The sequence below is a fragment of the Xiphophorus maculatus genome, chromosome 23 (assembly GCF_002775205.1).
Source record: "Xiphophorus maculatus strain JP 163 A chromosome 23, X_maculatus-5.0-male, whole genome shotgun sequence".
Classification (NCBI taxonomy): Eukaryota; Metazoa; Chordata; class Actinopteri; order Cyprinodontiformes; family Poeciliidae; genus Xiphophorus; species Xiphophorus maculatus.
The window spans coordinates 7,544,676-7,566,866 of record NC_036465.1 but is presented as its reverse complement, the minus strand read 5'-3'; the positions used below and the strand labels follow the sequence as shown (position 1 = coordinate 7,566,866).

At 35.9% G+C, this 22,191-nt stretch overlaps 1 protein-coding gene across 4 annotated transcripts in view; it reads right to left on the bottom strand.

The window, feature by feature from the left end:
* Nucleotides 1-294: 294 nt before the first annotated feature.
* The window catches only part of fgf13 (fibroblast growth factor 13), a 101,144-nt gene continuing 79,247 nt past the window's right edge, over nt 295-22,191 (bottom strand). For all 4 annotated transcript variants that reach the window (XM_023328936.1, XM_005799505.2, XM_023328937.1 and 1 more), the window contains 3 exons: nt 18,864-18,967; nt 8,599-8,797; nt 295-2,205 (listed from right to left, as the gene is read on the bottom strand). In XM_023328936.1, the coding sequence (XP_023184704.1) occupies nt 2,069-2,205; nt 8,599-8,797; nt 18,864-18,967 (440 nt within the window). In that variant the 3' untranslated portion in view covers nt 295-2,068. The remainder of the gene's footprint in view (nt 2,206-8,598; nt 8,798-18,863; nt 18,968-22,191) is intronic.

The following is a 22,191-nucleotide window of genomic DNA, read 5'->3' as shown; positions in this document are numbered from 1 at the left end:
CACTATTAAGAAAGGGATGTTTAAGTTACTGTATAATTTGCTAAATCAGCACATATTACTAAATGTAGGTGGAAACTAGAATCTCTGTCCTAAGAGGGATATTGATTTATTGGATTGGATAGTCTCTAAGTTTGCCCAGTTACTGTAATTCTGAGACAAACATTATAAAGCATTAACAGGCAAAGAAAAGAAGAAAATGTTTATAGGTGTAAATTTAATGGTGTGGACAGTTTAAACCATAGCTGTTCTGAGGAACACAGAGCAAAACACAAAGAAGAACATCAGACACTTTTTAAAAGTATATCTTAATATAAACATTTTATTCAGTGCATTTTTGTGTATACAACAAATAATAAACAACTGGAAGCTATTAGACAGCTGTAGTGCCTGTCTGTATATGCTGTTTTATCAGATTTAGCCTGGTAGTTTGGAACACATGATCCAACATGGGTTAATACACATAGCCTACATCATGCAGCTCTAGACCAGTATTTTCCCTGCTTTCTCCCATGCAACAGATAGTTTCACCTAATACAGACCACCTCCAGAAGAAATCAAGAAAAAAGTCTCCCAAAAGCATGTACTAGAAATAAGTCATGTAGCTGAAGGAAAGAGTACGTAGCCCACAAAAAGGGTCCTTTTTGTACATATTTGTGTACATGCCCTGTGCAAGAAAGGGAAGAAGTCTGTTTTGTACTTTTTTGTTTGCTTTTCAGTTTTATAAATTTGACGTTTCCTATAAAATGTTAAGCCACCTAAAAGTCCACAGTATTCCTTTTTTAATAGAAAATATCACCACAATAAGTTACTCAAACACATAACAAGCATCCTGGATAGTTGGGGTAGGGCGGGGTCCTCCACCATCCTCCTATGGTGACATTTATCAGTCAGTAGAAGTAGAGAAAGAAACAAGAATGGCTAACGGGGAGGAGGACTGAAGTATGACACGTGCACAAAGAAGAAACAGATCACGAGGACAAGAGCAAAAGACAGTGTGACACATTGGTAACAGAAGGGAATGGGGACAATAAATAGTCATTCCATTCTTCCATCATTGAGCATATCAGCAAAAAGCAAGACATCGAGCCGGGTTGCCAACAAGTTATGTTTTCTCAACAAAAAACCTTTACTTCCCTTCATCAAAAATGTACAATGAAAAAAGAAACACCCATCTTTATCTCTACTGTATGTTGGCTTGTTTTTTAGCAGCTTAAAGGGACACTCTTTCAATCTGTCTTTGGTTTGCTGAAACTCATCCTAACAGTAAAGAAACAATGACATGAGCAGAGAACAAGAGGAGATTCCAACAAAAACCAGTTAACAATTAAAAACCTCTCAGCTAGTTCAGAAAATTAGCAACAAAAAAAAGTGCAGTTGTGGCATCTCTCAGACAGAAAAAAAAATTTAATTAATAAATAAATAAACAAGAGAGCCACACTGCTCCTTATATTTCAGGTCAGTTGAACATAGGCTTCACTTTCCCATGCTAAAGAGCTCAGTCTCTGAGCGTGTGCATTAGGACGCAGGAGAGCTACCATCCGGCTGGCCAGGAGGACGAGGCTGAGCCATGCCAGGGAGTTTATAGGCTTTGTATTCACAGAAGCATGGATGAGATGGTGATCAGGGCTTTTTTTATTGTCCCACTGCAGCCTTTATGGACAAGAATCATTACTGGCTGCCCTGAACACCTGCATATCTACCTTGCTGTCCCTCTGTGACATATGCACAAGTGATTGGTGTTTGCATGACCCAAAAAAGTGATTGAAAAATGACAGTGTCATAGATAAGGATGACTAAACTCATTAACAAAAAAGAATGTGGTAACAATATTAAATAAATATTTGGCAAAAACAAAAATTTGGGTATGACAAGAGTGACCTGTGTGAGATTATGTTTGTTATTCTAGATGCTGCTTTGATGAATACTTTTTTCTGATGATATCTGGGTATTAATGTGTGGATTATTGTCATAGCTAGTCCTGAACCGTTGATCGGCGTCTGCTTGGATTCCCGCTCTGTGAGAGGTAAGGTTTCAAGGTTCGGCCCCAGGCCTGGGTTCGGCTTCCGGGCTACGTCGACTCGTTCTGGCTCACGGCTTTGCCTCCGTTGAGGACAGCCGAGGCACTCCGACTCTTGGTGGGTGTGCCGCTGCCAGAGCGTGAGAACTCTGTCAAGTCATGGAGTGATGGCTCCCTGTACATTGCCACTGTGGAGAGACAAAGAAAGTGGAAATCAGACCAAGTCATATCAATATATAGATAGATGTTAACAGTCAAGAAAGTAAGCAACCGCCATTCAACTGTGTAAGCAGAAGTACTTTCTTGGCTGGCATTTGTAAAGAAGTTAATCCAGGAGTGCCATTCATTTTCCTTTGTCCTGATCGGATATATCACCAATATATTAGTGTCTTCTAAGAGGGTTTTCACTGTGTGTATTTACTCATAATAAGGTATATTTAGTGTTCGAATTCTATTATAGTTGTAAAAGTTTTTATAAGTGTTTTTCAGATTTAACTATTGTGGTCCATAACTCCCTCGAATACTGGGGGCAAACTGTGCCATGAAACTCCTTCTGCTTGTGTGTGAAATAAGGCCGGTGGGTTGCCGGTTCGAGTCCCTATCCATCTGTCTCCATCATTGTGTTCCTGAGCAAAACACTTCACCTGCAGTACCTGCTGGTGGTGATCAGAGGGACCGGTGGCGCCGGTGCATGGCAGCCTTACTCCTGTCACACTGCCCCAGGACAGCTGTGGCTACAATCCAGTAGCTTGCCACTATCAGTTAGTGAATGTGTGTGTGAATGACTGAATATAGTGTAAAGTGTTTTGGGGTCTTCTGGACTTGATAAAGTGCTATTCAAGTACAAGCCATTTACTAAACACTGCTGCCTTATCTGTGCACCATCTTTTACACCATTTCCTTTCCTGCAAGATTAAAAGTAGTTTCCACTGTATGACTTCCACTCTATACCCAAAGTAATGCACATCTTCACTTGGATCGCAGATTAGCTTTAACATTTGTTTTCCACATCAAAGCTCACACACAATAAAAATCAACATCAAAGAATTTAATATTTTTAAGTAACAATAATAAGTACAATTGGCAAACATTCAAGGATAGAATTTTTGGAGTAAAATACATCAGAAAGATTCCTTTAAAAAGAAAACATATACTATTTAAAAAGAATCTGTGTATCTGTGTCATACTAAATTAAGGCACACCTGGTGATTTAACTGAAGAAAATAAGGCATTTAGCAGATTCATCAGAATATTCTGAATATATCTGCATATTTCTCTGTATCCTTATTTTATAACACAAACAGGAACACCTCTTGCTGTGTTCACCGGCACTCAATATGACGTGATGCCACAGATACACTCTCTACAATGTGCACAAAGAGCCTTAAATCTCCAGCCGTGTTGTACCACATTTGCAATCATTTTAAGATGTTAAAATTATTAATACTTATTTTAATAATTGGTGTGTAAACATCTGAATGTGTGCAGCAATTTCACAGTTGATTTTTACTAACAGGGGTAAAAGTAGTGAAGAATGGAAAAAAAACACCTTATATGCCATTTAGTGTGAAACAGGTTATTTTCTTGAAGTAACTTTTGTCTCCTCTACTTAAGAAATGTAATCAAAACAGATACTGTACTCTGCACATTTTTGTGAAATTTTGCTTTAGCAATTTAAGATTAAATTAAGACTTTTTTGCGTATCTTAAGAGTACCTACATGTTCGATTTATTCATATATTTTCAGCCTTTTAGAAATGCTCATGGTGCATTAGCATGTTAAAGACAAAAACTACGCAAAGTTTTAAACTGATTTTCAAAGCAGATATTTTAACTTTATCAAAATGTTTAAAAGTTTTAAATAGTTCATGTTAAATATAAAAAAAAAAAATAACAGAAAAAATGAATATGCTTTTGTCTGATCAAATTTCCGTTAGGTGTGGCGTATGTTATTTCTTGATACTAAAAGAGCATCCTCAACTTCAAACAATCTTCCAATTTTTTTTTTAGTTGGACAACATTTTATGAAAAGATGATTAGCTAATGCACTTTGATTGTATTGAACTGGATTTGAATTAATAAATAAAAGCAGTCTTGTAGAACCCAAAATTTAATCAGCGCTGTGACAAAACCTTTGTTTTGCATTTATGGTTTACAAATAAACTGAACAGAAAAACTTAAATTGGGTAATTAGATTAGATATACTGAAAGACAGTTTAACAGATTAATCATAATTTTTAAATGTGAAAATGTTAACATTACAGTTAACAGATTTTTGTGAACAATGTATTGTTCTTTGCAAAACTGCTGATTCAAGAGGTCACAGTAAAAAGTGTTGGTGGTGAAGTAAAAAGGAAAAAAACCTATATTCCCACCATGCCATTATAAATTCAAGAGTTGCTAATGGTTGAGCTTTGCTGTGTGTGCAGGACTAACTCAATGTGCATCTCAGCAGCTGCCTTTTCAGGAGAAACATCAGTAATTTGATGTTCACAGTCTTTGGTTTCAGGATGTGTTCAACATCCTGCTGCCTAAAATGCTATTTGATGTTTATTCCTCAGGGGCCTGTGGCTGAAACTGCACATCCAGCCCTTCAGACAGTTCACTTAGACCAGCACTTTTATGTTGCAGCAGCAACCAGAGACCGCACCCCACCCCTTACACACATCAATCATTGGCAGCATTTCACTGTAAACAACTGACCATTGGAAGATAGTTCACAAGTAAATATATTCCATGATTATCTTAGTAGGGAAATAAACTTAAGTTTATGATTTTAATGTGTTGTTACAGTAAGTTTTCATTTTTAAACATGACAAATGAAAAGAAACACCCTACATTAAGCTGTTCAAACTTCCCTATATTTGACCAGCTTCTAGATAAAAACACTTTGTGATTCATATCAGAGCGTGTTGCAAAAAGTGTAAGAGGATTTACATGTTTGGTTTGAATAATGTGAACTTTACATGCTTTATCCAAAGTGGGAGGAAATGCGAGGCTAAGAGCTGCACCTCAGATACTGGAACCAGTAGAGCAGTGAGTAATGTCAAGAGACGATGGCATCACCAGCACACAAGAAGCTTCTTAATTGGTGCTCAGTAACGCTGTGGTCGCTGAATCTTTATGAGATGCTGGAACAAATTCTTTCTCTTTCTCTCTCGCTTTGTCCATTTGTGTCTATGCAGTGGGAAAGTCTTTCTGAATGAATAAATATGACCAAAATATGAATTGTACAAGTAGCATAGTAACATAGAGCACAACTGGTGTTTTTATGTATATTTGATCTGGCATCACAACACAGACTAGAAGATAATCTTTCGCTTTAGATTTTCTTTTCTTTTTTTTTTTTACTACTAATTGTCTGTAGGGTTTTTTTTTTTCAGATGCATTTTGGAAAATTATAATTTTGTTAACCTTGTGTTTGAGAAGTCCTGAATAGTGTAGGTATAATATTAACCTTAACTCAGACATGGGCAGTTGAAATTCAGCTGCCAACTTCTCACTTTATTCATTCAGAAAAATAGAGTAAAAACAAATCAACCAAAAATATTATCTTGAAACAGATTAAGTATGAATAAAATCCTTCAAATCTGTTCAGGTATTTTTACACCTTGAATTATGATGCTGAATTGGAAATAATAAAAAAACATGAACAACATTCTGTGTTCAATTTGGTCATGAATATGTTTGCATTTAGGCTGTGACAGCATGCACTATGTGGGTAAAAAAATCAGTTTTTAAAGTAATTGTCATCTTGGAATATGAGATTACATGTTTGTTAAATTTACCTGATTTTTAAAAATAAACATCTTTTCAAGTAGCACTATAACCTGGCATTTAAAAGACAGTAAACTGTGAGGATGTTTTTTCTTGTACACCATTTTCCTCTCTGAAGTTGGTTTCAAAATAAACATTGGTCATTCTCCAACTTGGTTTGTCACAGGTACAACTGTTTGAACATTTAATTATTGTTTTTAAAGTAGATATGAGTTAGTTTTAGCCTTAGTAAAATGCTTTGACAAATAGGCCTTTTTCTCAAGTTATATTTCTAATCAAGGCAAAACAGTATCAACATAGGCAGTGTTAGATTCCAAGACAGGTCCCTAATGAATGATGCCACAGGATTTTCTTTCTTTATCCTGGAAAGTAATCCTGGATAATTATGTTTTTTCTCTCTGCTCCGTGCTTTCAAACTTGTCGGTCACAGCAGATGGATACTGTTACTGTATCAGAGTCTGCTGGAATAGATGCCACTAATCATTTTTCTGTTAATTTTAGTAAAAACAATATTTTTTTTCTCTGCTGCAATCAGAATGTGGTCCAACTTTATTACAATAAGGTTGGATTTTCAAAGAATGAAAGATTACAATAGTGCAGTAGAGGTTTTTTAAAATTGATTTTAACCAAGGTGATGGCAAGTGCAGAGTATAATTATTTATGAGTTAAGAGAAAATACATTTATTGACGTATAATTTAAAAGAAAGGGAAGTTGACCACATGTATGACATAATTTATTCAGGGTCACCACTTTATATCATTTTCAAAGTTTACTCACAAAGTGCAAAGTAATAATCAATAACAAACTGAGGTTGAGAAAAGCTCACTCAAAATATTAACATTTAAATTTAGAGGACTGTAGAGAGAGCACGTCTACTGGACTATGTTTTTGCCCACATGTGAACATGGTGACGCAGATCTACTGATGACGTCCCTAAAAACAAGCTGGTGTGAAAGTGTTCAACTGACACAACAGATGGTTTGAAACCATCTGAAAGCATGAACAGCTGTGAAAAAGCTGATTTATACAACAAAAAAAGCACTTGACAGGTGATTGAATCAACCATACTTTCATGAATCACAAAAATAAAGCACTAGCCACTTAGTAAATCACTTTTGCTGAAGCCTAAAAGTAATTGTAATTTTTGCAAGTGTGGGGAAATAAGCATCTGCAGAGCTTGAGTCTTTAAAGACAGATTCATGTTTTTCATTTTGTTGTCCACTGTGCCGAAAGCAATAAAATCAAGGTTTGAATATATTTTGTATAGTTTGGTGGTTCCAAGACTTCAACACATTCAGGATTTCTTTGAATGTACCAATTTAAAGAACGACTGCAAACTGTCAAAGTCCCTCTTAGTGCCCCCGTATACACTGAAGAGAAAAAAGATACATAGAAGACATACCTGTTCAGGGCATGAAATGTCAAAATACTTCTGTTAAAGTGATCACTTTACTGCACTAGAACAGCTCAAGCTCCTATGAGATTGCTATGGATACTTGGGAAAAGGAGGTGCTTCACAAGCTGCACATTTAAAGTAATATTGGATCCACAGAAATCTACCTTACAAAGGAAGCTCTGTTACTAATGGACCTCATGTGAATGAAATGGTGGAAGGAAAACATATAAAAGCTCCATATGAAATGTTTACAGGTGCAAAAATATGTTTGTTTTTGTTTTACATGTAAAGTTAAATTCCATTGCTACTGTTTAAATTAGAACCAACAACAGACCACTTTTATCTGGCTAAAAACCGAACAGTATTTCACTCGTTCTCTCTTGTCTCTGCATTGACAGAGTCTTATTGAAGATGAAAGGACTGTGGGAGAACAGAACCCTTTCTCTCTCTCTTCTGGCAGCTTTCTGTGTTCTCCATGCTACCACACACATCGCCTGGGTGGGTGGGGTTTTCTGTAATTTCATTTAGTGAAAATAAACTGCTGGTGCTACTATTCAAAGCGCTGAAACATATTGTCCGTGCAGCTTCTGGTCACAGACAACCTCATTCTGTGCAGGACTTGTAACAGACTGTGACCAGCTGGAATAAAGTACTGAAAAGGCACATGCCAGCTTCTCTGCTATACAATAACAGATTTGACAGCACATTTAGCTTTTAGTAAAGCAATCGTAGAAGAAACAGAACATAAACCAATGAATAAATGTAAAAATCCTTCTAGAAAAACAGTAATTCTCAGTTAGAGATGCACACATCATTTATCCAGAGATCAGAATTGGCCAACTGTTCACTGATTGGTGATTGCATTATGTTATTTTTCTGAAAGTTAATGTTAGAGATTTTAGCCAGACACAGATGTAATCAGACACAGATCTCTGAAAATATTCTACTTTCACAGGCCCATACATTTTGTATGGGCCTCGTTTGTATGGGATTTCCTTGAATATCCCTTTATGGACTCCGTAGACTTCCAAGCCAAAGTCAACAATTTCTGAAAATAAGTCACCAATGTGGACAAAGTTCCCGTAAAGTGTGACATTTTCAAAATAAATGTGACTTCTAATCCAGTGCAACTTTTCTTTTTTTCCTTTTCATAAAGCATTTTTTGACGGATGTGATTTATACTTACTACTTAAACTTATTAGTCTGAAAAATATGGTGTTTAGATTGCCGGATATTAAAAACTGGTTGATGATTGGAAAGCTTCAAGTGCAAAAAAATAGCAAAAAAATAAAAAGAAATGAGAAAGGATGCAATACTCCCCGACTGCAACTGTGGTGTGCAGTATGAACTAATTCTGAACCTAAACATCAAGGAATCAAAATGTAATGGAGGATGTGTGCAGGCCTACCTTTCAGAGGTTTAGGGAGGAAGTGGGCTGCTGGCTTGTTCTTTTTGACATGGTTCCCCTTCATGATTTCTCCTTCCTTGTTCAGACCGAGGTACCAGCCCCTGCCTGATTGCTGCTGTCGGTAGATCATGGAGGAGTATGTCACGTAGTAGTTTTCAAACACAGACTCCTTAAATTTGCACTCTGCAGTGAAGTGTTCCTGTAGAAGGGGAGAAGCAGGGACAGTTTCAAGCAGTTGCTGGCCAGCACTTCACAAAGTCTCAAGAGTCTTGGAAATAACATACGCAGCAAATATACTATTGTTCCTTCTATACAAGGAGGGCTTAATAAAGTTGTGGTGTAAAGAAAACATACTGTTAGGAAGAAAAGAGCACATGAACTGTCCCAAGGCTCGAGGCCTTTATAACAGCATTCTAAATCATTTTATTCCATTCACTGTTATGAATAATGCAGCACCTCATAGCAGAGATAATAGTAAGATACCATTACCAAGGAGCATTAATAAAACATACAGGTCAAATTAATTGTACATTCATATTTGGTCTTATTTTTTAATTATGTATGGACTCTTCCTTGTCTTTCAGAGTTTTGTTTTATGTTATATTTTAATAGACAAGCATATTTTTTACAGCCATTACATTTATTTTTTACTGTACGGATCTAATAGTCTAATTTGACAGATAAGTGTTTTAAATTCTTTCACAAAGGAGCTTTAATAGGTTTATATGCAGTGCCTCTGCAATTAACACAAAGAAGGTGCTCATTAGTTTCAATCACTAAGGCACTGGCTGTAGAAAGACTATAAACAGGCTGTTTGAAGAATGAAGAACCATTAGTGATTAGTGTCGTGGTTTATTAGGCAATAATTCACCAGAAGAGTTATTACATAATTTATAATACTTACAGAATAATCAAACAAAATAATAACACAGACTTGTTCCTGTAATACTCACTCATCTTTTCTCTGTATTTCAGTCACTTCCATAAACAGCAGTAATTGCTGCATTGTAGCTAACTACCATGGAGGAAGCCTTTAGTTTATTGGCTCCGAAAGAGAAGGCAACATTTTTGTGTAGTCAAAAATACATAAAGCACAAACGTGACAGACTTTTGATCATATCCAAATTACGTTAGTTAGACAATAAGATCAAAAGGCTGATCTTATATTAGAGCTACACCTAAGATAGTTCTTTAAGTGTAGCTGTAAAATCATTTTGTAGTCTCGCTTCAAAAAGATCGCAGTAGATCTAAAACTGATCTTTTATCACATCAGTTTTAGATTTTTGCCTTTATTTTCTTTGCAGGGGCAGTGTAAAGCATTCTGTAACTTTATTTTTATTTTCAATTAACAAACATTATCAAATGATGAACATTTTGGGAGGTGTTCATCTAGATGTTCTTGATATAATCTGGATTTCTCGGTCATCTGTTCCTAATTTTTCTTCAGTGTTAGTCTTTTGTGGTCTTATTTTTGGTTTGTGTCTTTTTTCCTTCATGTTTTCCTTCTTTAACAATTCCAGCCAGTTAGTGATATAGTTCTTGAGACCAAGACTTTTAGGGTATATCAAATGAACAGTGTCACTGGGAGGAGGTGGTGGAGTTCGATCTCGTCACAGATTAACTGTCACATGTACTTAACTTAGAAATATGCAAATAACATTTTTTACTTCCTTTTTTACTGTAACTGCCAAATGTAGCATGTGCTTCTGTTTTAAATAATTAAAAAATACACTTTATCAGGAAGGATAGGACAAACATTGTCAGTGCAGCTCTCATATCTTCCATTTATAAATTTTTTCAAGTAAACATATCAGTTAAAATCTGTATTGGCAAGTAAAAGCTTTACAAAGCCTGCCAACTTATCCTGATCAGTGAATCTTTGCAAAACAAAAAAGAGAGACAATTAAAAAAAGGCTGCTTCAAAACTGGTATGAGTGACTCCATAAAATTGAGTCTCATTAGTTTGAGTCGCGTTCAACATAGCCATGTGCAGTTGAGCATGTCTTACCAGCTGGTATTTATAACAGCTCCCCGCCCCTGGAAACACAACTGACAGCACTACTTTTAGTGAAAAAACTCTGATGTAAATACAGTAATCATCATCAATCTAAGATTAAGATATTAATCTAAACCTATAAAAGCCATCATTTTGTCTCTGATTGCTGTTTTTTAATCCTTTATAGACATTTTTTTATATTGTTTAGCTTCAATGCATCAAAGCCTCTTTCTTCCTTACTGCACCACTTTTTTGTCCAAGCTGTTTACCTTCAGGGTCGTGGAGAGACTGGGCAGCGTCCATTACAGTTTTGCACAAACAGTAATTGGAAGCAAAACAACAAGCTGCTCTTGAGCTTAGTTCTGTTGTACCTCTAATAATGAGCTTATGTGGATTTGGCTGGTTACACGTGTCCTGATGAAGAATAAGAGTCTATTGACAAGCAGACAGACGCAGATGGATACTCTCACAGCCAGAGCCAAGATTCAGGAGAGGCTGCTGGCTGTAAGCGTCGAACTGGAGCGGATCTCTAGACAGCGGGCCTGTGCCAACTAACACAAAGAGGAACAAAAATGGCAGGGGATCCCCTTCTCCTTCCACGGTTTCTCCTAAAACAAGACTGTGATGGACACTAGATGCTTGAAAGAATTTAAGAAACATCTTTTTCAGCGAGTCGCATGTCGTTTCATTAAACCAACTGGCATGTGAAATAATAAAATAAATGTGACATTTTTTTAATTAGTGCTTCTGTGCCAAATGGACTGAAGAAAATCTCGATAGAAATAGCACAATATCTGCATGAAAATAATATATGCACACTCATCTTCATATCCTGAAGTCTCAATGGTGCTTTGGCCAAATCAGCTTTTAATGATCCGCTTCCACTTCATGGACTTTTTTGCACAAGTAATATTAGCTTTAAATATGCACATTGATTGACCTCCTTGAAAATGCTACTTTCTATGTTGCCTTAAAACTTTTTATTTTGCTATGAAATACATGTCCAATTCAGGTAGAAATATCTACCGCTGTGCTAAAAAGAAAATATGACTTTCTTTTTCTAGGATTTTACATATCAATTACAACCCTAGGGCTTTTAGTGGCTTCCTCTTTGCTTAATAAATATTAAAATGGCAGGTTCTGTGATGTGTGTACTTGGGAGTCAATTTATATATTTAAAAAGCTAGTAAAGACATTTCATCTAATTCATACATCTTTTTGGTCATCAGGTAATTGTGACATAGAGTCATTTAGATTGATTTTCTGTGCTGTATGAAATTAGCACATTAATTGTCAGTTTTGCCAAAGCTCTGTAAAATAGCCAGTGGGATTTGGGCATGATTGTGCGAGTTAGGTGTTGGATGTCAGACGCTTTCTTAGTACTTTTGTTCTCTCTGAATATAAAGCTACCTCCCAGTGAAACCTTGCACTGAGGCATATTTACAGTTCAAACAGCTCCACAACCTCTTGTGTAATGCTTCTTTTATTAGGTAGGCAGGTATATAAACAAGAACTTTCAATTGTGAGTAGCTTTCAAATGGCACAGTTCTATTAACTTAAAGGAAGTAATTATACCTCAGCAAAAAAAATTTTAATGTGCAGCCAGCAGGAGGTGAATTACTGTCATAAAGCATTTAATTTCTCATGTAAAGGCAAGCCAAATCAATGCTAAGTTACAAGAGCTGCAATATGAAAACTAGAACAACAACAATTATGCCAGTAAAATCATAGTGGAGCACCGCTCAAGTTCCTCCCACCTACTTCAAAATAAGTGAAACTCAGAAAAAACAATTATCAGGTGGAGTAGCGACAATGTGTCCTTCTGAAGCCAGATGTTGAAAAAACTGAAATGGGATCTAAAAGGAAATTTTTTTCTGGCCTCTTGTGGTTTATTTGTTTTCCAAATGACTTTTTGCCTGGGAAAAAACAGGCAAAAAGTTACACCCACACAAGATTGAAAGTCAATTCAGAGGCATGTAAACACTCATAAAACACAACAATTTATGACAAACCCTGTAAATTGAAACCTTACAGTATTAGTGCTTCTTTACTAATGGCACTGTGCTGACTAAGCAGCTGAAAAGAGTGGGATTTAATTACATATTTCATAAGAGTGCATTAAAACGCTAATACACATGTTCAAGTAAAAGAAGACAAGAATGCATTTTTCACCTGAATTTCAGAATGCTTATCTATAACTTAAAATATTATTTAACATTTTTAAAATATTTTTCTTCAGAAATAATTAATCAACAAAGAAATTTATCACAAAATTATTTGTACAGATTTATTAAGATTTTGTAGAGATCTTCATTATATAATTTGACCTTTTATTAAAAAGTTTTTTTTCCTCGTAGATCACTTATGCCTGTTGATGCATATTCAACACATAGCATGAATCATATTGGAAGCACATTGTCAACATCTAGAGCTTGGAGTTGAACCAGGTTATGCTTCATTTAGTGATTTAGCATGCTAAACACCAAAACGCATTTGTTATATTTTCAGAAACAATCTGTAGTTTATTTAGAATCCATCAGCAAAAATAGATCTAGTTCATTTTGTATATATTTGTAAAATAATGTCAGGCAGTAATTAGTTAATTCATGTTTTGCTCCCCCTGTCCTACTTTATTGCTAACTCCCCTTTCTTGTGTCATTTATTTACTCCCTCATTATATTTAGGGTAGTTGTTGCATGCCAGATCGTCTCTTATCTCTGTCCTACTTGCCTTGTGTGTTTCTCATGCAAGTTATTGTTTTCTCTACTGTCACGTTCAGCCTATTATTTTATGTTTGTTTAGCATCTTCGTTTACCCAGGTAGTCTGACTGTGACTCAGGGCTCTTTTTCAAAAGAGATTTTAAAGCAAATTATCTGCAGGCGTAATTACCACAGGAAGACACAAGTACCAATTAAAATCTAAATAAAACACTAGAAATGGGAATTTCTTTTCAGTTACACTTTTTCATTAAAAAAATGAAAAAGTCTTACAATTAATTGTCTGAAAATCAATTAAGGGACTTAAAAGTTATAATTAATTCTTGTAGCTTGTTCAGATCTGATTGCCTTCAGCTGGAGCTTCACCGGGTATTTAAAATGCCTTTGTAAGTGAATCTTTACTAGTGAAGAACAAGTGTTTGTATAGATCAGAAGAGTTAGTATTCTTATTTTCGGGTTGCTGTTGTGACATTTTAGTAGTTCTTGCATTAATTTTGTGGCAGTAGAGCATATGTGTAGAGTATGTGTGCTGACACTGAACTTTGCAAAATTGGGAAAAAAAAACATTACTTGCTGGCAGAGCTGATAAGTAACTTACATTTGAAAATGTATTAACAACATTTTTCATGTAATATGTGATGGTAATAGGTGTGTTACCGGTTTAGCTTTTTTTAATATTAAATATCTGACATTGAACACATAAAATTAAAAATAGTATTCTTGTTGAATCGCAGAGATTTCTTGATAAATATTTCCACCTCACAAAAGCTGAACGGTTCAGTCCACTCTCACTCTCACTGAGCAGTCTAGAGAAGACTCAGCTGGAGCCTCAGTGACTCACACTAATTCAAAAATGACCCACTAGGAAATTAATAACACCACTTGAAAGGCACTTGTGAGTATAAGAGTAAATGTGCAAATCGGCTCAAAAGCAAGCTTGCAGATATAAACGATGAATAAAAGGTGATTTCCTTTATTTTAGTTTGAAGGATTGTAACTGCAAATGTTTACAGATTGTAGTGAAACACTTTTCTCGAAGGATGATGCTTCCTCAGTTCTGATACTGCTGACCTTTCACTACTTTTTGAAATGAGTAGACCTGAATAGGTAGTAAAATAAATATATACTAAATTCTTTCTCTCCCACACATTGATGGTGATAGATGAATATATTATCACTGGCGACTTCTGTTCACCTACACACATGCTGTTTATCTCGCATCACACCATCTATATATATATATAGACAGAACACTATATACATAATGCATTTGTGAGCTAAAAACTGTCTTTGTGGGGGAAACGAAAATAAAATGTTTTAATTCAACAACTGGCCGAGATGAAAGAAAAATGCAGGGTAAATTGTAGTATAATTAGCCATGCTCTGACAATAGTTAAACGTATTCTTTCCAGGTAGTCAAATAACTGTTTACCTACTTGTGTTGTTTTCCAATCTCAAGATGAATTGAGTAATGGTGTAAAAAGTCAGGTATTGAAAAATGGTCCAGAAAACAAATGCTTCCAAATTCCTGAAAGCTGCCAGCTGTTTTGCTGAATTTGTGATGCTCAGTTTAAATGGGAGGGGTAGTTAGGTTCAGACATCAGTAAGCTTTGTTTTAGCATCCATAGATAACATGGATGCTGCATACAGAACATAGATGAATGCAAAAGAACAAAGAGTCCAGACACCAGCAGCCCCCTAAAGCTGCTATCACACTGTGATTGTTATCAATCTTAGACAAAATCTATTGTCGTGGCTCGTGAAAAAATCCAAAGAAAATTGTTGGTGATGAGTTGTGATTGGTGGTCTGGGGATTTTCAGTGAGAGAGGCAAACAGACTGCCTTTTATGTTTTCTCAACTAAAGAAAACCTATCAAGAACTGCCTGAAATTTTTCAGCTATTTTTTTTTTTTTGCCAAGTTACACAGTTTTCTCCTCTTGTCTTTTTTTCAAGATTATGACTAATATTAAGTGCAACAAGCTTTTTTGCATTTGGTTTATTCTTGGACCAAAACTGCTGTTAAATCTTTCCGCTGTGAACCAACATTTTCCATCCTACCATATGACAGGAAATTCTAGATTCCATCATATTGAACCCAGACAAAGTGACATGTTTAATTTCCATTGTATTGTTCCAATTGTACAGTGTGTGGAAGAACGTAGACTGCTGTCACACCAAATTCCTGCAAAAATATATTTCTACAGCACCTTCCAAAGATCTTTCCTCACATACCCAAAAGTGGACAATTAATTGCAAATCTTTCTCCATCTTACTAGTAAGTTGGCATACCCAAAATCACTGATACATGTTTTGTCTAAGGACTGAGTCACCCAGGTACATGTGTTTTTGCTGCTGAACTCCCCTGACACACTCTGTGTACCAAAATCTAATTACATGAATGCTAGCAAGGGAAAATAGAGAATTTAATTTAAATCTAAGGAATCTATGTACATTTATTGCCTGGTCCTAATTAGAAACACATTTAGAAAGGAATGAAAATATGAATTTGTTTTACTTTTGATCACAACATACATTCTCACCATTCAGTCAGTGTTTCTCCTTTTGCATGCATGTATGCGCAAACATGTAGACATGTAGATCTCATAAAAGCAACCATCCGTACACCTTCCAAACTGCGTCATTTGTTGTCTCTCTACTTTTGATTTGGATTCTTCCCAAAATACTAACTTGTGATTGGTTGGTTTAATGTGTAGCTGGAAGGCAGCACTTTGCAACAGCAGCAATCCCAGGAAGATAGGCACTATTAGGTAGCAAGCCTTACATTCAGTACAATTTTCTCCCTAATTTAGGTGAAATGGGAAGCCCTGCAACCCATCCCCCAATTGTATTCTTCCAATTTAACAGATCAGTATCAACCAGTTTCCTTGTGAGGGTATTATTTGAAACGGCATAGATGATACATGGTGTCCAGGCAACATGGTTACAATTAGACTCCAGCTTTTCTCTCCTCTGTTTGAGTAAGATTTCACACATTATTACATAACCAGCTAAGGCGATGAAGTACAATCCTAATTAAGCACATGGTATTTTTTGCTTCCAATTAAATTTACTTTGTGATTTCCCTGTTAGTCAGTTTTTATAGAAACCATAACACTTTTGTTGCAATCCAGCCACTTGTTTACATGTCTCCAGTGATCAGACTCTCTGACACTGGAATTTTTTGAAGCCAGGTTTTAGAGTGAAACTTTTGGGAACACCCCATATAGAGGTGTGTGAAATACGGTGCAAGTATGAAAGCGCACATACAAAGAACTCATGGCTGCAGGCTTGATTCTATGCATGCTTGGGCAGGTAACAACAAAATCACTGGTGGACAGCATTGTGCTGTTTTATGCCACTTAACCTGTTCAGTTTTACACAAGTTCTTATAAGGAATATGTGTGTGTTATATGAGCACTTGCTTAATCTGATGGGTTACTGTTTTCAAAATGAGCTGGAAGCTAGTGAGGTGAAAACAGTACACGCATTTCAACAACATGATAAAATCACAGCGCCTCATGGAGCCCTGGCATGATAGCTACAGCAGATTCAAGGTGTCTTGGTGGTCTCATCTAATATATATGTCTCATCTAAACTTTTCCCCAATCAACATCTGAAAATGCCAGCAGCTTCCAAACAGAGATCAGTCTCATGTAAACGTGGTTTAAGTAAAGTTTCATAAAAATAAACTTTACTTAAGCTCTCTAATTTAATTAAATTAGAGAACAGAAAGACATGCATTCATTTTAGCTGCAGGATCGTCCAGTTTCACATGTCAGAAACTAGGTGACTGAGGTATAGAGGAGATAAAAAAAAGAAATACTCAAAAAAACGGACAAGAAGCATTTTGGGATGTGGTTTGTATGTCTCTATAGTGTGTATAAACGTTCTTAGCTGCATGATTAAATCACAAAATCTTGCAGTGCCAGCGTTATTGTTCTCTTATGCAAAATGTATCATCACATGTGGATGCACATTTAATTTATACATGAAATATTGCAGTTTTTACTATGTGCAAAACAAACAAGGAAAAAGAAAGCACTTTCACTGTTTGAATCCTTTAGTTTATTTTTCCACAAAGCAGATATGTCTGGCAATACTATCAACAAGCCAAACAGAAAACTAACACCATGGCTGTGGTGGTGTAGCAACAGATAGTGCCAGCTGTCTTGCTAAGGCTGTGGATAAAAGCACTTCTGCCAGCAGTCTCTGCCTGTAATAATACTGTTTGCAAATACTTTGCATGTTCAAAATTATTTTGTCAATTGTCCCAAAATATGGCACTGTTCAAATAACTTCATCATGTTAGAAAAATGTTTTAGTTTGTTGAAAAGTAATGTGTATAGCTGCAGTTACGTATCTCATTATGCAAAATTAACTTTTCGCTCTTTTCAAACTCAGTGAGGGGATTCTTATCTTATTGGGCCATGGGGCCATACAAAATTATAAACCTTTTCACTTTTGGTCTGGTTACAACTGCAACTTTTTATATATTTTAATTTTAAATTTTTTGCTTATTCTTCTTTGCGCAGAATCCCATGAAAAACATCCACTGTAACATTTAATAAATCAACATAAATGGGCAGATTTTGGTTTGCAAATCCACTCACGATCAAAAAACATTTTGGCGACATATAACACTCAGCTGTGTTACCATGGTAATCATTATTATATTTAGATATAAGCAAGGAGGACAAGGAAGGATTTAACTGCACAACATAAAGTGGGTCATAAGGAAAGAACATTATATAAACTAAACTTTGAGAAGTTAAAGTTTAGGGCAAATTGAGTGAAAACAGCACAAAGTACTTTTTATGCTGTTATTTTCAGTTTTTCAGATCTTTTTTTAGGTCTATTGGGATGGCCATTTTACATTTTTTTGTGTATTTTTTAAAAAATGCGTCAAAAAGAAACTAAGAATATAAAATAAAGGTAAAATCCAAAGAGTGTTTTTCTGCTTTTAGTTCACAGAGTGCTCATATTATATAATCAATATCTGACAGCAGAAGTCGCACAGTAAAAAGTCACAAGATTATTAGATTTCAGATTTTGTTTATGTCTGTGCTGGTTGCAATCTGTCTGAAGACCTTTTCCTAAAATGAAAAATCATTGGTAATTTGACTCTTAAGCCTGTCTGTCAGTGGTGAATGTGTGTGTCTGCATCCCCTCCGGTCGCATATCCACCAAGCCTGTCAGTCTTGTTAGTGACGCCAATCTCACAGTGGCATTTGGGGAAAAAAGACTGACATTACTTGGCCGGTAACTGAATTATTCATAACCTTGCACATTTAATCAAAGAAGAACAGCCAACAACCACCATTAGAGATCTCACCGCTTGATTGGCTTATACAATCCTTGGACTATTTATTGTCAAGATAACAGCAAAAGGCTGTTATTCTTTCATCAGGCAACTTTTATTTCTCTATTTACTTTCTGGCCCATTTGTGTCATCTAAACCAGACATTCACTTTGAACACAGGTGGACTAAAACCCTCCTGGGTAACAAACACATCCATGTATAAAGACACTGACACTGAGTGAAACACTCACCGACGTGTACAGGTAGCCCTCACTGTTCATTGCTAGATAGAGTTTGGTCTGCACCCCTTGGATGGCCACCACTCGTAGTCCCACCGGAATGAGGTTGAACATGGCTGAAAACAGAAACACGTTTATCACTTACAGGGAAAATACAACATTTTTAGAGTAACTAAAAGGGATATACAAGCTGAAGCTGTCATATGTAAACTGCTTTGTCAGAGTTCCCTACCTAAAATGTTCCATTTACTTTCAAGATAAGGAAATATGAAAGAATAAATATTTCACAGACCATGTCAATGCAACAACCTACATGATATACCAGCTTTAGGAAGAAAGTGTTAAAATTGTTGACCATTTATTTGACTGAATTTAAAAAAAAATTATTTGTTTTTTAAGAGTGATGTAATTAAACACATTTTGTGTCCCAATGATGTTTTTCATTCTACTTAACATGTATGCCAATTTATGGATCTTTTTGTGGAACACATCTAAAATATATGAAAGGAAATGCCACTGAGGAAGCTTAGATACCTATAGGCATAATACTACTTGATTTGTTATTGGTTGCAGCTAATAACAAGTCAATAACAAGACAAGTGCTATTTATTTTCTTGTACCCCCAGCCAAAGTGGAAATAGGGAAGACTTAGGTAATTGGCTTCTGCAGATGTGCTGAAACGGTTTTCACTGTGCGTATTTAGTGTTTGAACTATTAAGATAAAAAGTTAAAAGCATTTTTTCATATCACACAAGCTAAATATCAGATTAGTCACTGATAGCTGACAGTTGCCACTCTGAAAACTACTTAACAGTGACCTGAATCACTCTAAATTTACTCCAACTAACCACTACACACGAGCACAGGATAAGATTTCAAAACCATTAAAAAATAATAATGTCTTTGTGTGGTTCCAAACAAAGACTATTCTTTGTGGCCACACCAACATTTATACAGACAATAGTCACTTATATAAACACTGTGGATTGAACTCAGGCCAAAATACACAAAAAATAAATAAATATAAACCTGTCTGTGATTAGGAAGCTGGATATTGGTTTTGTGTCTGAAAGGAGCAGCAGCAACCCAGCTGGTCACTGAGGTATATCTCCACCTAATTAACATCCGCCTGTTCAGTGCTTTTTTATGCATGTGCGTGTGGGGGTGGGCGTGCATGTGTGTGTGTGTTTCTACTTATAACTTACTCATATTGAAGTCAAAGGTTGACTATAAATGTCCACATAAATACCCGTCTCTAACAAAACAAACTTTGCTTTCTGGTGAGCTGACTACTGCACGGACTTAATTAATGAAAAGCCTGGTGTGTTTTACTATAGTGGGTATGGAGATAAACATAACAAAGCTGATGTTATTTTAAACAATCCCTTTAAGTTCATGTCCATGTATGTTTTTTTTAACTTAAACTCTACTGAAGCTTTGGTTCAGTGTATCCTCACTATAAATATCCACATCTCAAACTCTTCTGAGTGAAGTGAACTATAGAGGCTTTTTGAAGGGTCATTTTATTTGCTCTCGGTGTCTAAGCGCAGCAGACATCTCTTACTGTTTGCTTTATAAAAGCATCAGCCAGAAGAATGTATATCATATTTATTTCACAGCAGCTTTGAGAGATTGATTTTGCATTAATGGGAAATACATCCATTTCAAGCAGTCATTTCCAAGAAAGGCTCTGTTCTTATTTATTACTTTCTCTTACAAAGTATGTTTTTAGATATATGTTTGTTTGAAATGATACATTTGGATTATATTTCTATGTACAGTATACAATATCACATTTGTCTTTTCTTACTCCTCAGCATCAATAACATAAGATAGAAAATCCTTCAAGTAATTTTTGACAAATGCAATGGACTGTGGCTTGTACAATCATCTGCAGTTAAAAAAGAACTACATTAAAAATAGATTTATCTATTTTCACCAACACAATTTTTCCCAGGGAGTAATAATCCTTGAAGACACCAGCGTCGACATGAACCAGATTTGCTTCTGAAATATTGTTTATCTTAGAAAATGAACACTGTGAACTGTTTTGTGTTATACAATTCAGGGTTCATTTCAAGATTTTCAGTAAATAAGTCAGAATTCTTGAGTTATTTAAGTCTCAGGCAGTCCATGCTTCTTATTGAGCATAATTCATGTATACATAACTTCCTTTGTATACTGGTGTGCAGTCAAGTTAGAACAGGAAGGAGGTCATCCCAAAACTATTTCAACAAAGTTTTGAAGCGTAAAATTGTTCAAAATGTCTGGTAGTCTGAAGCAGTCTACCAGAGCCAGTATTCAGTTCTTCAGCAATATGATCTAAAGTATTTCGTCTGTGGAACTGGACCAGATTCACGAGCTGTAATTAGTCACTATTGATAGATCCGGACCTCTGCTGACCAGGAACTCGCCACAAGAGTTTTGGGGATGTTCATAATGGTCATAATTTAACCCTTATTTAACTTGCTTAAGTTCTTTTCATTTTTCCTACATGAAAAAGTTCACTTGTTGCCCAACATAGTTTGCCCACTGAAAGGCCAAATAATAGAGATAAATAGTATTAACATCACCTGTCAGAGGTCATAAAGTTATGATTGATATGTGTGTATGTCTAGTTTTATTCCTCAAAGCTTAGGGCTTGATGTTCCCTCTCTTGCTTGTCATGTTGTATTAACAGTTCTTTTCCTTACATAGGCACCTTCCTCATGTCACATGTCTCCGCTCAGATCTCCCCCTTGGTGCCTCCAACACGATCAGCACGAACACATCTGCTATCTACTTCATTTCAGAGGGATTACCAGCCGGAGCACTGATGGAGATTTTTAAAGGGAGGGGTGGGGACTCAATTACTTTCTGGCTCCTTGAAACACCTGAGCACACTGAGGAGTGACAGGGCTGCCGCCCACGCACGGACAGCCTGCTGCACGGAGGAACATGGAATGAGAAAGAGAAGGGTGGCCTGAGGGACAGCTTTCATGATCATCTCTGTTCCACCTACTCACATAAACAGTCATGACCGATTCAATGTGACGATCAACCTGAACCTCCCAACAACAGCTGCAGTTCAAACTAGTAGCTGTGAAATGTTGAACTATAGTTAGTGTAAACATGAGACATAATTTTTAACTTAATAGTATTAGAGCCAATGTAGAAGCAAGAAAAATAACCTGGACTGACTGGAGTCAAAGAATTTTCGATTAATTTTACATATTTTCAATGAAAAACTTTGAAAATGTCTGTTGAAAAGTTGTACATTTGTGAGAAAAAAAAATTATTTTCCATTATTCCAGGCATAAATTTACAATATTAAAACTAAGGTATTACTTACTAAAAAGAT